Source organism: Epinephelus moara, chromosome 16 (assembly GCF_006386435.1).
Source record: "Epinephelus moara isolate mb chromosome 16, YSFRI_EMoa_1.0, whole genome shotgun sequence".
NCBI lineage: Eukaryota > Metazoa > Chordata > Actinopteri > Perciformes > Serranidae > Epinephelus > Epinephelus moara.
Window position 1 is genome coordinate 2,498,231 of NC_065521.1, and position 13,894 is coordinate 2,512,124.

General features: G+C 42.8%; 1 protein-coding gene across 2 annotated transcripts in view; it reads left to right on the top strand.

Annotated features, from left to right (window-relative positions):
- LOC126403551 (uncharacterized) overlaps positions 1 to 10,733 on the top strand; it is a 21,989-nt gene extending 11,256 nt beyond the window's left edge. For both annotated transcript variants that reach the window (XM_050066284.1, XM_050066285.1), the window contains exons 6-14: positions 1,170 to 1,625; positions 2,267 to 2,530; positions 2,656 to 2,910; positions 3,004 to 3,252; positions 3,342 to 3,599; positions 5,136 to 5,429; positions 5,528 to 5,797; positions 8,562 to 8,645; positions 8,758 to 10,733. In XM_050066284.1, the coding sequence (XP_049922241.1) occupies positions 1,170 to 1,625; positions 2,267 to 2,530; positions 2,656 to 2,910; positions 3,004 to 3,252; positions 3,342 to 3,599; positions 5,136 to 5,429; positions 5,528 to 5,797; positions 8,562 to 8,645; positions 8,758 to 8,821 (2,194 nt within the window). In that variant the 3' untranslated portion in view covers positions 8,822 to 10,733. The remainder of the gene's footprint in view (positions 1 to 1,169; positions 1,626 to 2,266; positions 2,531 to 2,655; positions 2,911 to 3,003; positions 3,253 to 3,341; positions 3,600 to 5,135; positions 5,430 to 5,527; positions 5,798 to 8,561; positions 8,646 to 8,757) is intronic.
- Positions 10,734 to 13,894: the final 3,161 nt, after the last annotated feature.

The following is a 13,894-nucleotide window of genomic DNA, read 5'->3' on the forward strand; positions in this document are numbered from 1 at the left end:
AGAGGTGACACTCTGATTGGCTTATTGAATGATACACACCCAAAACACACCCATGACTAATTCACAGAGTAAGTCCAACCCTTTCAGACTCTCCGCCATGTTGCACAGTCTAAAAACGCACTGTCTAACTAGCAAGTGACTGGGACACGCCCAGTCTAAAAACGCACTGTCTAACTAGCAAGTGACTGGGACACGCCCACGCGCTGCACGCCTGGCGCTTTGCATTTTAGACCATCTCAATAGGGCCCTGAATCTGAAACATATTCTGTCACAAAATGTGATTGGTCATGAAAGCTGGATTGGCTGCTGATTGATTGGCTGATTTGATTCTATGACAGCCAATCAATGTGCAGTGACTGAGCAGGATGTTTGAACAGAGAATAATCCAGAGGAGTGAATGAAAGGATTATTCACAGGTGTTTTTTTATCCTTTCAAACTAAATACCATGTGATGAAGACATGAGGGAGTTAACCCTGCAGATGCTAATTATGCCTCACTGCTCCTCTTCAGGTTTTATAGAGTTTTACAGAGTGATGCAGATAACAACTTGTGGTCCAGTATTTCAGGCTTTGGAGCTAACTGATTCATAAATAATGTGGATCAAACATTCCTTTCAGCCAATAACTGAAGTGTAAGTGAGCAGGATGTTTGAAGGATGAATGATTTAGAGGAGTGATTGAGAGCATTTTATTCAGGTGGTTTATGAGCAATATTGTAATTAATCTCCATGTCATCAAGATGTGATCAGTTTACCATGAGAGCTCTTCATTTTGTTCCTCTAGTACTGTATGAAGTTTGATAGTTTTACAAGATGATGGTAAAACTTGTGGGTCAAGTCTGCCTTTCAGCCAACCTGTTGATTCAGGATCAGTTTATCAGTCTAACATAATGTGTTTTACTACAGAGGTGAGGATACACCTTTAGAGCATGATGTAAATGGTTCCTTCAAACAAATGATCAGTATGTTCATTTTATAAGAGTCTTTCAAAGTCCACATACAGCCCCATCAAAGCACTGTTACATTACCATAGGTTGATTGATTTTACTGTATTATGCTAATTAGCAGGTATTTGTAGGTGTTTAGCAGATACACTCTGTATCAGTGAGGCACGGCTCTTTTTCTGTTGTCAACATCAAATCATGACAAAATGTTCTGTTCTTGTTGCAGTTTCTATCCCTGGGGTCGAGACTCAGGTGCAGTCAAGTTCTGTGGGAATCTGTTCTGTGCAGCAGCAGAGAGAGAACAGCAGACAGGAGAGAAGATACTGAAGCTGTTATCATCACTGTGCTCATATCAGAGATTCCCTTTGAGTGACAGGTTTGATGATGATGATGATGATGATGATGATAAGAAACATCAGAGTGATTTCCTGCTGGATCTGTACTCTCACCTGAAGGACTATGAGACTCAGACAGGCCTGAGTGTCCTTCCATCAGTACAGTCAGTTTTCCAGTCAGCTCCTGCAGTCTGGGTCATAGACCTCTCAAAGAGAAAGACCTCCATCCTCCTGGAAGTGCTGAAACTCCAATCAGAGAAGAAACAAGTGGAGCTGACAGGCTGGTCAGATGAAGAGAGTGAAGTGAGGAGCTTCCTACAGTGTGTGCCTTATATCTCACAGCTCAGGTAAATGAATTGTTCTTCATGTGACTTCAGTGCACATTTGTCAAGTTGTGTTCTTACATCTACAGCAGCTCACAGGTAGTTTTAAGGTGAAGGTACATTTTCAGTTGTCACTGTGTTTAGTTTTATAGATGGCATGCCTTTATTCCATGCACCCAGATGTACTTCTTCCTAAATTACCCAGAGTTCTGTGCAGGTCAAACACCCTCAGCAACACTGTGACAGAGTGCTGCTCATCTCCCATGAACTGATTTGTGTTTACTCCATCAAGCACCAAGTTTGTTACTTTGAGGCTGTTTTCATCAGTCATCTGTGGAGTCAGTAAAAAGTAAAGAGAGACTCAGCTATAATGATGTGATCCAACGAGCTCCAGCAATGTAAGCAACAGAGACCATTAACATTGTGTTGATGATGAGGAGTTCAGCTCTTCTTCAGCACCAGTGATGGTCTCTCTTACTGTTTTACATCAAAATATCATCACAGCTAATAACACACATAGAAATGGACTATTATGTCCTAATGTATGTGTTTTTTCAAAGTCTAATCCTTGTTGAATTACATTATACATGCAGTGATTTTAACACAGTATGTCTCATACTTTACCTTTGCTGTTTTCACACTTCTGCCATATTATTGTGTTTCAGCTGTGGTCCAGAGTTCTTCCAGAGGGTGTGCACATTAATCTCTGTAAGATCCAGAGAGGAGGCCGAGCATTTGGCCTCTTTGCTGCAGCTGTTGGGGTTCACCCTGCTGTTAACAGGGGAGTTGCACCTGAACACCTGCCGCACTGTGGGAAGAGTCCTCGTACTTTGTGGATTGGATGTGAATCTCATCCTCACACCACGGAAGATATCTGTCAGAGGAGCCTCCGTCCTCTTCAGACGTACAACACGTCTTCACAGTCTGAGGTACAGATTTATATAATTACTGTTTTTCCTCCTGATAGCACCGTCTTGTCCAGTTTGAATGTTTAGTGCGTGGTGACAATAATTAATGTCAGATCTGCTTCTTTCACGGTCGTCTTCATTTTCAGGCTTTCCAATGACATGGCCTTGCTCCTGTGTCGATGGGTAAGAGGAGGGAGAGTGGTCTGTCCGGTGACTATCGAAGAGCTTTCTCTCTCACCTCAGAGAGCCAAACCATCAGAGAGAGTGTTGTTGAAGGTTGTCAGTAATGTGGCGTCCCTGCTGAGATACTGGACAGTCAGACGGTTAGACCTGACTGAGTTCTGTGTTCCTGCTCAGGGTGTCATTCCACTGCTGCTTCATGATGGCCCTCTGACAGTCAAGTAAAAGTCTTTCCTGAGCCTTATAAACACATGCTAATGAATGAAAATGTATTCATTTAATTTCTGACATATATTCTTAATTTTTATGTGCAGACTGAGTGAGGAGATCTTCCAGCAGCTACTCTTCCTCCTGCATGAAATCCAGGACAAGCACTTGACCCAGTTCTTCTTGAGTAAGGTTGGTGGAGACCTCACCTCCTGCTGTGTGAACTGGGAGCTTCTTCACTATCTGCTGCAGCAGTCGTCATCTCAGACCTTCACTGTGAACCTGAGGAAGAACAGCTTCTTACAGAAGAGCATCACACGTCTGCTTCCCTTTCTGGACAGGATTGTGTTTAAAAGGTGATCACTTTACAGTTTGTCCTATTTATTCTTTTCCATGTGTTGCTGTTGTGGCTTGTTTTATACTAAACAAAGTGTCCTGGTTTCAGGCTCAGCCCCAGCTTTGTGTTGACTGCCATCAGAGAGATCTATGAAGCTCGTGCCAGTCCCATTATACCCAGTTTACTGAGGTCATTTGATCATGTGATCAACCTGTGCTGCAGAGAGATGGACTCAGTGGACTGTGCTGCTCTGCTCTTCACCCTCAGACACAGTGTCAGAGTGAAACTAAACCTCCTGTGGAGCTCCATACCAGCAGGGCAGACAGAGTCTATCCTCTTTACACTGGACAGAGTTTCTCAGCTCAGGTCAGACATTGGTGCCCTGGATGGGTCTTCTTTCATTAGTATAATATACATATATGATTGGTTCGTAGTAGTTTTGTCTGTCACTCTATCAGTTAGAATCACAAAGTACTCACCAAGTTAACGGCTGAGATCTGTGAGCATTGAGCTGAAAAGACGTCTGATGGGTCGACAAACACGAGGAATCAGACAGGTTGGAAACAAACCAACACTTTTAAACCACTTTATGTAGAAGTCACACTGAAAGTGAGCCTTGAGATGTTAGACATGCACAACAGCGGTCAGTACAGTGGGTCAACATTAAAACAGGACGTTTGTCTTTTTCGTGTGTAAGGTGTTTGAGTCATAACGTTACCTTTGTTTTGTCTTCTAAATTACTTTGTCTAACTGCAAGGTTTGTTTCTGCCCTGTCTGATCATCTGACTGCTTGTTTCTTGACCAATCAGAATGCTTGTAAGTGATGTCATCATGTTCACAGATCTTCTCTATTAACGTGATGACAAAAGCTGTGATAATACAATTATAATTTTCAAATAACAATTATCCTTTAATTACTGTAAAACTTCAGTTAAAGGCCCCGACAGGCATTTACTTCCCTACTTAGGCCGGTCTCAGTTAGAGGCCTGGTCTGGTTGCCAAGCAGCTCATTTTTATAGAAGTTCTCTGGATGTATAAAACTACTGACTTGAGCTAACTTTAGTCAGTTGCTAAGAGCGTGCGTACAAATATAAATGTTTAAAAATGTTGGTAATATGAAGATGCTACACATCATTAGCTCAGTTACATTTTTCACAGTTCAGACATCAGTTCATTTTACTAAAAACATGAACACAAAGGCGACCATAATTCATTGAGGTTTAAAAGCATGGTAAATAAGAGACATGAAAAATAACACGGTGACTCCCCACGTTTCCTCTGAAGCTGTCGTAAAGTCAGAATATGTGTCGGTTCCTTGATTACCCTGTAAGTTAGTCATATTCCTTTAGTGCGTACGGGTCCTCAGATCAAAAGAATCAAAAGAGTTTTTCATGAAAATTATTCTAAGTTATGAATATTGTTTTAACAGGATAAAGTGGAGTTGTGTCGGTATGCCAGGTGCTGTAATCCTCAGTGCCTTAGTGTCCTAACTCTGAAGTGTTCTCTCTCGGAGCTAAATCAAATCAAATAATAATAATTCCTTGCATTTCAATAAGGTCCTCGCTCTGCTTGGTGCTCGGGCCCTCATGACTCATAACTGATATATTATCTGAAGCCTAATTTTTAAACAAATAATGTTCATACTGGTTTAAAAAACAATTTGATTGTATTTCCCATCTTTGCTGAGCTGCAGTTTGTTTGAAAGGAACTAGAGGCCTCTCCTGAATACAGGCCTGTTGATGTACGTGATAATAGCCCGGGCTATTTTTGAAGTTTTACAGTAACATTATTTGTGTCTTTTATTTGGAGTAAATCTGAACCTGCAGAACATTCTGGTAACTGATCAGTGAAACTATATGGTTCTAATATTTATTAAAATCTTCATTGAATTTTTCCCTCCAGTGCTGACAGGAGCCTGCTGCTGAGGTTGGTCCACTGCTGTGCTGCCTCTGACGTCCAGCAGGGGGCAGCAGTCGACCTGCTCAGGACTGTGCAGCACAGGCTGGATCTGTCCTGCTCCTCCTGTGTGGCGCTGGATCAAAGTGAGACTCTCAGTCTGACTGCTGGCGACTGCAGGGCCGTCTCTGCCGTCCTGAGACACAGCAGCCAGGACACACAGGTCATCCTGCAGGACTGTGAGGTGGAGGACAGCGGACTGGACCTGCTGTTTCCTGTTCTAAACAGAGTCCGCCTCAGGTGAGGAAGACCATGAAATGCCTGCAACCAGAGAAGAAGCTTGCTTTCATGTTCTTGCATCGTCACAGTCTGCTCTTTACTCTGTTTCTCCTGTTCAGAGCCAGCAAAGCTGTCCTCCTCCAGCTGGTGTCCCTGGTTCCTGTGAACAGTGAGAGGGACACAGTGAGACGGGCAGTGTCCCTCTGTAGAGCCTTGGGTGGAGAGCTGGACTTCAGTCACTCCACACTGGATCAGAGGGCCTGTGGAGCTTTAGCCCTGATGCTGGACTCGTGTGAAGAGCTGACAGAGCTGGACCTCAGTCACTGTCGGCTCACTGACCAGCTGCTGCTCACACTCAGCGCACATCTGCACAAAGTACAAGTCCTGGAGTGAGTATTTGAGAATCTGTTACAGCAACAGGTCTGTGTGTGCTTTAAAAAGAGCCGGTAATGTCAGCTTCTCACAGTTTAAAGAGCTGAGACGACAGCAAGACAGCTTTCTGGAGGACAATGTTCCTTCAAAGATAAACACTCAAGTCTGTTCACTGTCATGATGCCTTATATATGCGTCACAGGATATTCCATGCCTAAACCTCAATAGCAAAATACATCAGGCCTCTTGATGTGTAACACACAAACTAACACAAAACTGACAATAACCAGCCTGAACCTCCATGTTTTGAACCGTAGTTTTAAATTATACAATGTAAAACGTCTTTCCAAGTCCACATACTACGTGCAAGGTACTCGACACCATGTCAAGTTCTTTCAAGATACACTTCAGGAAATTTAATGTTTACATACAGTCTCCTTCAAAATAAATGCGCTATGTCGGCACAACACCGCAAATTGACTCTTTTTTTTCTTTCAACAACAAAAACACATGTTTGGGTCGAGGAAAAAAGAGAACAGGGTTTGGCTTAATAATTTTACAGGACACAAACACTGCTCTCTCAGGTGACAGTTGGTGTTTGTTAATCATGAATATGAACTTCAAAACTGTTTTGAAATGCAAAATAATGGAATTATAAACATATTATTAAAAATGAGATTAATCATGATTTCAAAAAATAACCGTTTGACAGCCTTCACAGCATGGCGTTACTTTTGAACAGCGACAAACCAAAGCAAGTTTATGCAGACTGTATGTATATATTATGGTATGTATATTATATACAGTGTCATACAAAAGTTTGGGCACCCCTGGTCAAAATTTCTTTTACTGTGAGAAGGTAAGTAAGTCGAAGATGAAGTGATCTCCAAAAGGCATGAAGTTAAAGATGAAACATTTCTGAGATATTTTGAACAAGATAACTTTTAATTTCAATCTATTCCAGTTTCAAAATAACAACAAAGGAAAAGGGCCTGAAGCAAAAGTTTGGGCCCCCTGCATGGTCAGTGCTCAGTAGCGCCCCCTTCTTCTAAACACTTCTTGTATCCAGCTCGGAGTCTTTCAGTTCTTGTTTGGAGGATTTTCACCCATTCTTCCTGCAAAAGGCTTCTAGCTCTGTGAGATTCTTGGGCCGTCTTCATGCTCTGCTCTTTGAGCTCTATCCACAGATGTTTAATGATGTTTAGGTCGGGGGACTGTGAGGGGCGTGGCCAAACCGTCAGCTGGCTCCTCTTGAGGTCGTCCATTGTGGATCTGGAGGTGTGTTTAGGATCATTGTCCTGTTGTAGAAGCCATCCTCTCTTCATCTGCAGCGTTTTTACAGATGCTGTGATGTCTGGAATTTAACTGAATCCATTCTTCCCTCTACCTGTGAAATGTTCCCCGTGCCACTGGCTGCAACACAAGCCCAAAGCATCATCCATCCACCCCCCTGTTTTCTGTCCAAACATACCTGTGCTCTTGCTGAATTTAGTGGTGAGGACACAGGAAAGGTTTTCTAATGATGACTCTTCCATGAAGGTCATACCTGTCCAGGTGTGTCTGCACAGTAGAACAGTGCACCACCACTCTTCCTTTCTAACAATCCTACGAGCAGCTCTCTCACAAAGTTTTCAGCTTGACCTCCACAGTTCCTGTTAACTGCCATTTCTTACTGACTTGACCAACTGAGGAAACAGCTCCCTGAAAACACTTTGCTATCTTCTTCTAGTCTTCATCAGGTCTTTTAGTCTTCAGAGTGCTAGGCAGCTGTTTAGAGGAGCCCATGGCTGCTGATTGTTGGGACAAGGTTTCAGGAGTCAGTTGAAATTAGCATCACCTGGCCTTTCCTAACGATGACTGTGAACAAGCTCATTAAGGTCTGAGACCCTGGGAAAAGCTGTCTGAGAGCTCAAATGTCTTGAGGTGCCCAGACTTTTGCACGGTGCTGCTTCCCTGTATTTCACTCTAAAATTGTACATTTTGATGACACCTTTTCATGCCTTTTGAAGATCAGGTAATCATTTTCACAGCAAAATAAATTTTGACCAAGGATCCCTGAACTTTTGCAGGCCACTGTTAACCAAAAGTCCATGCACAGTAGTGTTCATGCCTCAGTTTTGTGTTTTTTGATAATCTTATTTTTTAAATATTTACAAAGCGTTTTACACATTTTCATTTCCTTTTCAAGACAAATTCACTCATTTGACTGTTACACATTTCTGTTTTGCATTTGCTCTAAACTTTGTTTTTCTTAAACATCTAAATTCCTCATAGTTCACGCCGACTCACTCTTATTTGGAACAACTTCTGAAAGCAACTTATTTTTTGACTTCATGCATTTATTGTACAGTTTTATATTCCATCAAAACTCTACATGTGAGAGCTTGTGATTTTATGAATAATTTGTCGGTTTACAATTCTTAGAGCTCTCCTCTGTGACATGCTCTATGTGTAGAGGACGGTCAGTTATGCTGCAGGGTGAGAAAACTGAAATAATTACTGCAGATACTCAGCTGTGCTTCATTAGAGATGATACGGTGCACATACCTGGTGATGACCAGAGGATTTTGACTGACTGAAGAAGCAAAAGCAAAACATAAGTTGTTTTTTGTTGCTGTAGTGATTTTGGAGAGGTCTGAGGTGTGTCGTGACGAGCTGGTCTGAGCAGACTGAAACACAAGTGAACATAACGTGTGCTTGGACGGTACCTGCTCTGCCTCCAGCAGCAGCCGGCTGATAGAACGTACAGTAATAAATGTACCTCTGTGTCACTTTTCACAGTCTGAGTCACAATAACGTCACTGATGCTTCAACTGACACGTTACTCCAACTGGTCTCCACCAACCCCTCCATTCACACTGTGAGGTAAGCATTTATGGAGACATCATAGGCTAACACAGAGATCATTCCTAATTTTACATCAGTTGAATGAACACTGTTACACATATTATTCTGTCTCTGCTTTGGTGTTTTTCAGACTTTTCGGGAACAAGATTGTGGACAGAACATGCTTTGACAAACACAAGTTTGAAATATGGTGAACTGGTGGTCAGCGTGCTGGAACTGTGCTCATCAGGGAATAACTGTCTTATGTTTCATGTTAAAAATGAAAGTATCACTGCAGTTGGAGTACTAATACTGTGATTGAGGTAGTCAGTTTATATGGAGGCCAAGAGCTGCCAGCAATGTTTGATAATAATTATGTGGAGATCATGACAGTGGCTGCAAAAATTCTGGCACCCCTGGCCAAAAACTCTTTTACTGTGAGTAGTTCAGTGAGTAGAAGATGAACTGATCTTCAAAAGACATGAAGGTAAAGATGAAACATGCTAGATCAGTGTATTATTTTTGTTTTGTACAATTTAGAGTGAACAAAGGAAGCAGCACCATGTAAAAGTTTGGGCACCCCAAGACATTTGAGCTCTCAGACAACTGTTACCAGGGTCTCAGACCTTAATCAGGTTGTTAGGGCTCTGGCTTGTTCACAGTCATCATCAGGAAAGGCCAGGTGATGCTAATTTCAACTGACTCCTGAAACCTTGTCCCAACAATCAGCAGCCATGGGCTCCTCCTCCTCAAGATGAAAACTTTGTGAGAGAGGAAGAGTGGTGGTGCACTGTTGTACTGTGCAGACACACCTGGACAGGTATGACCTTCATGGAAGAGTCATCAGAAGAAAACCTTTCCTGTGTCCTCACCACTAAATTCAGACTCACAGGTTTGTGAAGGGACATCGAGACAAGCCTGATGCTTTTTGGAGACATGTCCTGTGGACACTTTCTGGACCCAGTGAGCAAAGGGACACCTGTTAAGGTGGTTAAGGTTATTGAAGAAATGTTTCAGCTTTAACTTCATGCCTTTTGGAGATCAGATCATCCTCTACTTACATAACTATTCACAGCAAACGAGATTTTAGACCAGTGGTGCCCAAACTTTTGCATGTGACTGTATCTCTTGTTCTGGAGGTACTATACTTTCATGGTGCTCATATTTGTGATTGACACCCCACATCAGATTGTTCTGTTGGGATCACGAATAAATTATTTTTGTAATGTGGCAAAACAAACAGAGCCATAACTGTTCTGTCAATATTATGAGTCGGCAGAATTGATCTTTTTGTACTTTGTGATATCGTTATTTTAGGATGAATGTTTAGTCAGAGGGATAGTTTGGGATTTATGAAGTGGGGCTGTATGAGGTACGTATTTATAGTCAGTAGATGGCGGTCAGCTTGCCCCCAGTTTGGGATAGCAGGCAGGAGTCCCAACAGGGAAGCTCAGTGACATTGCTGTGGACGGGGGTTGATATCAAAACGTGGTTTAGCCATCTTAAAAGAGGCTCACCTATCAGTGTGAGAGGACGCTATATTGTGGATTTTTCCAGTGCCTTACCTCGCTGTCAGACTGCTCTATCTTAACAGCAAAACCTCTGTATTCTTCCTCTGCTGCTGCACACTGTATTACTCCACAGGTCTGTTTGGGTCAGACTGTCAGAGATTTATGGAAGACACAACTAACACTTCGTCTTCGTTGCTAATTGCCTTCTTCCCGAGTTTTTGTAAGAAGTCCAGCCAGTGGAGTAATACAGTGCACGGCACCAACTAACCCTTAAAAGGTTGAGAAAAATGACTCTTTGATGATATTTTAAAGCAAGGATATATTTTTAAAAAAAAATGTTTGATACACTGAAAAAAATGTTAATATGGGTATTTTTTGATGGTTTTTTTCATCTCTTTTGTCTTAATATGACAATTATCTGAGCTTTCCTCATTAAAGAAAAAACAACAACTTTATTTTGGTTGCTTTATACAGGTGAAAATCTGTGTTGGCCAGTTACCAGCTGAGTGACTTTATGTCAGGAATAGACCTCATTCTTCTGCTAAAAACCAGTTGTTCTAAAACATTGTGAAATGCACAGCTGTAAATATACTCAATAAATACTTGATATGAAAGAGCCAAATGCCTGTAGCCACATTATATTTAATGTATTATTTTGAGGTGTGTATGTCTGATTTACATTTGATAAATCATCACAAAAACCTCCTTGTTTATATTTAAACAATTCCAGTAACAAAGTTTAAAGGTTTTTGTGTTAAAAATAAATAAATAAATGCTAAAGTTTTATGGATCATGAGACACACATGCAGACAGGGCATAGCTTTGAGGTTGTGCACATGAATCAGATGTTTCATGACATTGCTTCCCATGACCGAGTCATCAGCCCGGCCTTCCACAATGAGCGCAGGTACTGAGATGTTACAGTCGAGCGCTTTCATTTTAAGCTCACAGACACCAACAGGGTTTGTTTCTTCTGAGGCTACACCCAAGCTAACAAAGTCACAATGTGTTGAGCCCAACGAGGCCCAGCAGAGGGCACTTGTGGACAACTGAACACCGGTCTCAGTGAAAAATTAACAAGAGATGAAAACAAACAGTATTGATCCTTTCCTTGACTAACTTACCTTGACTCCTGCTATGCCTTGTCTTTAGCCTGCGGCTAGGCTAGCAGTTTCAGGGTTTTTGTTTTTTGTTTTGGAGATAATTCTAATCAAGCTCCTGATAAAGCGGTCTTGTTAATGAACGTGGCTGTGTGTTGGCTGCCGACCTGAAAGTGGAACTCGGGGAGAACACCCAGACGAGGACAGCTGGCTCCGCCTTGGAGCAAAACCTAAGACCCAAGTTTGCTCGACTCCTTCCATCCCAGAGCCTTGGATTCAGGTTGGGAGCCCTAAACACCACCAAGGTTAACTCCACCTCCAGCTGCTCAAGTTCACTATAACTCGCAGCATTCACAGACAAACACTTGTCTTTATCTGGACACATTTTCCCCACAAATACAACATGCTAACGTTATTAGCACAAGCCTATGGCATTTTACATTGTATAAATTAGCCTAGCAGCTAGCAGAGATTTCCTCTGCTCATATTTCAGCCAGGATAAATCACACACAGTGTGTGGAGGCTTTATTGTCTTCACAATTTATTGTTTCTTATTTGTGAAATTAAAGTAAATCGAAGCTTTGTTTCCACTGAGGGAAATGGTTTCAGCTCACAGAGACAGACAGGAGGTCTGCGTCACTGTGACGTGGAGTTACATTTCTGGGGAGGTGCACGTTGACGCACAGCCTATGCTGTAGGTACGCCGTTGATTCGATGCAGAAGTATAAATCCAGCATTGATGTTATTGATTGAGGTTTCAAGTTTAATGTGCTGAGTGTCTCCCCCTAGCTGTGACGCTGAGCAAACAGATGACGGCACTGTGTGTGACTGCCCGGGCATGTCTGTTCAGTAAGAAAGAAACTAAAAAACAAGACTCACTTTCATCACACATTTCTATGTTCACACGACACTGTCATGTGACCAGGAAGGGCTCTGTAAGCTAAACACAGACAACACCAGTGCTGTACTTTTTTTTACATTTGCAGCATCAGGTGAGGTTTTCAAACACAGCTTCGAATGTCATCATATATTTGTGGCGTTGGCTTTGGCGGCAGGTTGACACGTGCTTTCAACAAGCACAAAAGAGATGCTGTTTCTGCTCGTCACTTCCCTGCGAAGCCACGGCAAAGTCATGACGAGTCTCAGTCGGGTGCGCAGAAGGTGTAACAGAGGGTTGCATATTTACACATCCAGACCAGCACACACACACACACACACACACACACACACACACACACACACACACACATTTATCCACCATGTCAGCCCCTGTGCTTCAACCTCACCTTGTTTTAACATTTACCACTTCATTCGTGATAGAAAGATACGTTTGGTTGATGGACTGGATGATAACGTTATGGACTCCAGAAGATCTGGGTGACGACAGGGCTGGATGACAGCAAGGTCGCCATGGTGACCAGATCCTGCTATGCAACCAGAGAGCAGTCAGCTGATGGAGTTTCACCATACGACCTCATCGTTGGCAGGTGAGACTCTGTCAGTGGCTGCCAGGATCAGCTGCTGATGCTGCTGATGTCATCATGTGTGGTTTCCTGTTTCTGAGCAGATGTGGCAAAGACTCGACGGTGGAGGGGGAGGAAAGCGACGAGGGAACGTCCAACTCCTTCTCTTTCAGCGTGTTCCAGTTCTCCAGGAAGGATGGCGAGATCTAGCTGAAGTGTGAAGTGGAGCTGCGCCTCACAGAGGAGCAAAGCTGCTCTCATGTCAGAGGGAGGAGGAAACACTCGTATACAACAACGTAAATCTTAAAGTAACAAAGATGAAAGTTCTCATTGTGCTTCCTGTCACAGTCTTAATATTTATATATCTTACTTACTTAGACTTAGTTCCTCCCGTTCCTGTTGTAACATTGGGTGACGAGTCCACTCCAGTTGCTCTGGTCCCTTGCAACCCTCCTTGCAACATGCCAGCTGACACCAATCTTAGGTCTTCCTTAAATGTCTGTCTCCACGTCTTCTTTGGCCTCCCTCTCTTCCTCTTGCCGCCCTCAGGCACCCAGTCCATTGCTGGTCTCTCTCTTGGCAGTCGGAGTACGTGTCCAACCATTCTTCTCCTGTCAGAGACCATGTCAGACACTAGCGCCACCCCTGCCCTTCTCATCACCTCATTGTTGGTGATGTGGGTTTTGCCATGAGATCCTCAAGATGGTTCTGAGGCATTGGTTCTGTATATATAAAGGGACTATTAACGCTGATGCATTAATGTGTGAGCGGCGCTGGTGGAGGTGGGTTGTGTATAAAGTGTTGCACAGTTTAAACTGCTAACAAACTCACCCCAGTTACCAGAAGACAATGCTGACATCCCTCCAGGAACATGTTTAATTGTACATTTCATACATATCAGTGTTACTAAAGATACGTAGTATATGAGCTGACTAGGAGACCTGACCTCGGAGGGACGCCTGCCATGCTGCAAATCACTGCTCATCACAAACAAACAACAAGACTGGTTGTGATTTAGCGTCCTGTCGCTTTTCTTCCAGCAGCTTTATAGGACCCAAAAGCAGTTGTGTTTTACCGAGACGTCACTGCATTTCCTGTTGGGACGGTGACGTCAAAGTTGGATTTTTAGGCTCAAACATGATCTTTCCCAAACCATAATAATAAAGTTATTGTTAACCACAGTGTTGTTGTTGTTGTTGTTGTTGTTGTTGTTG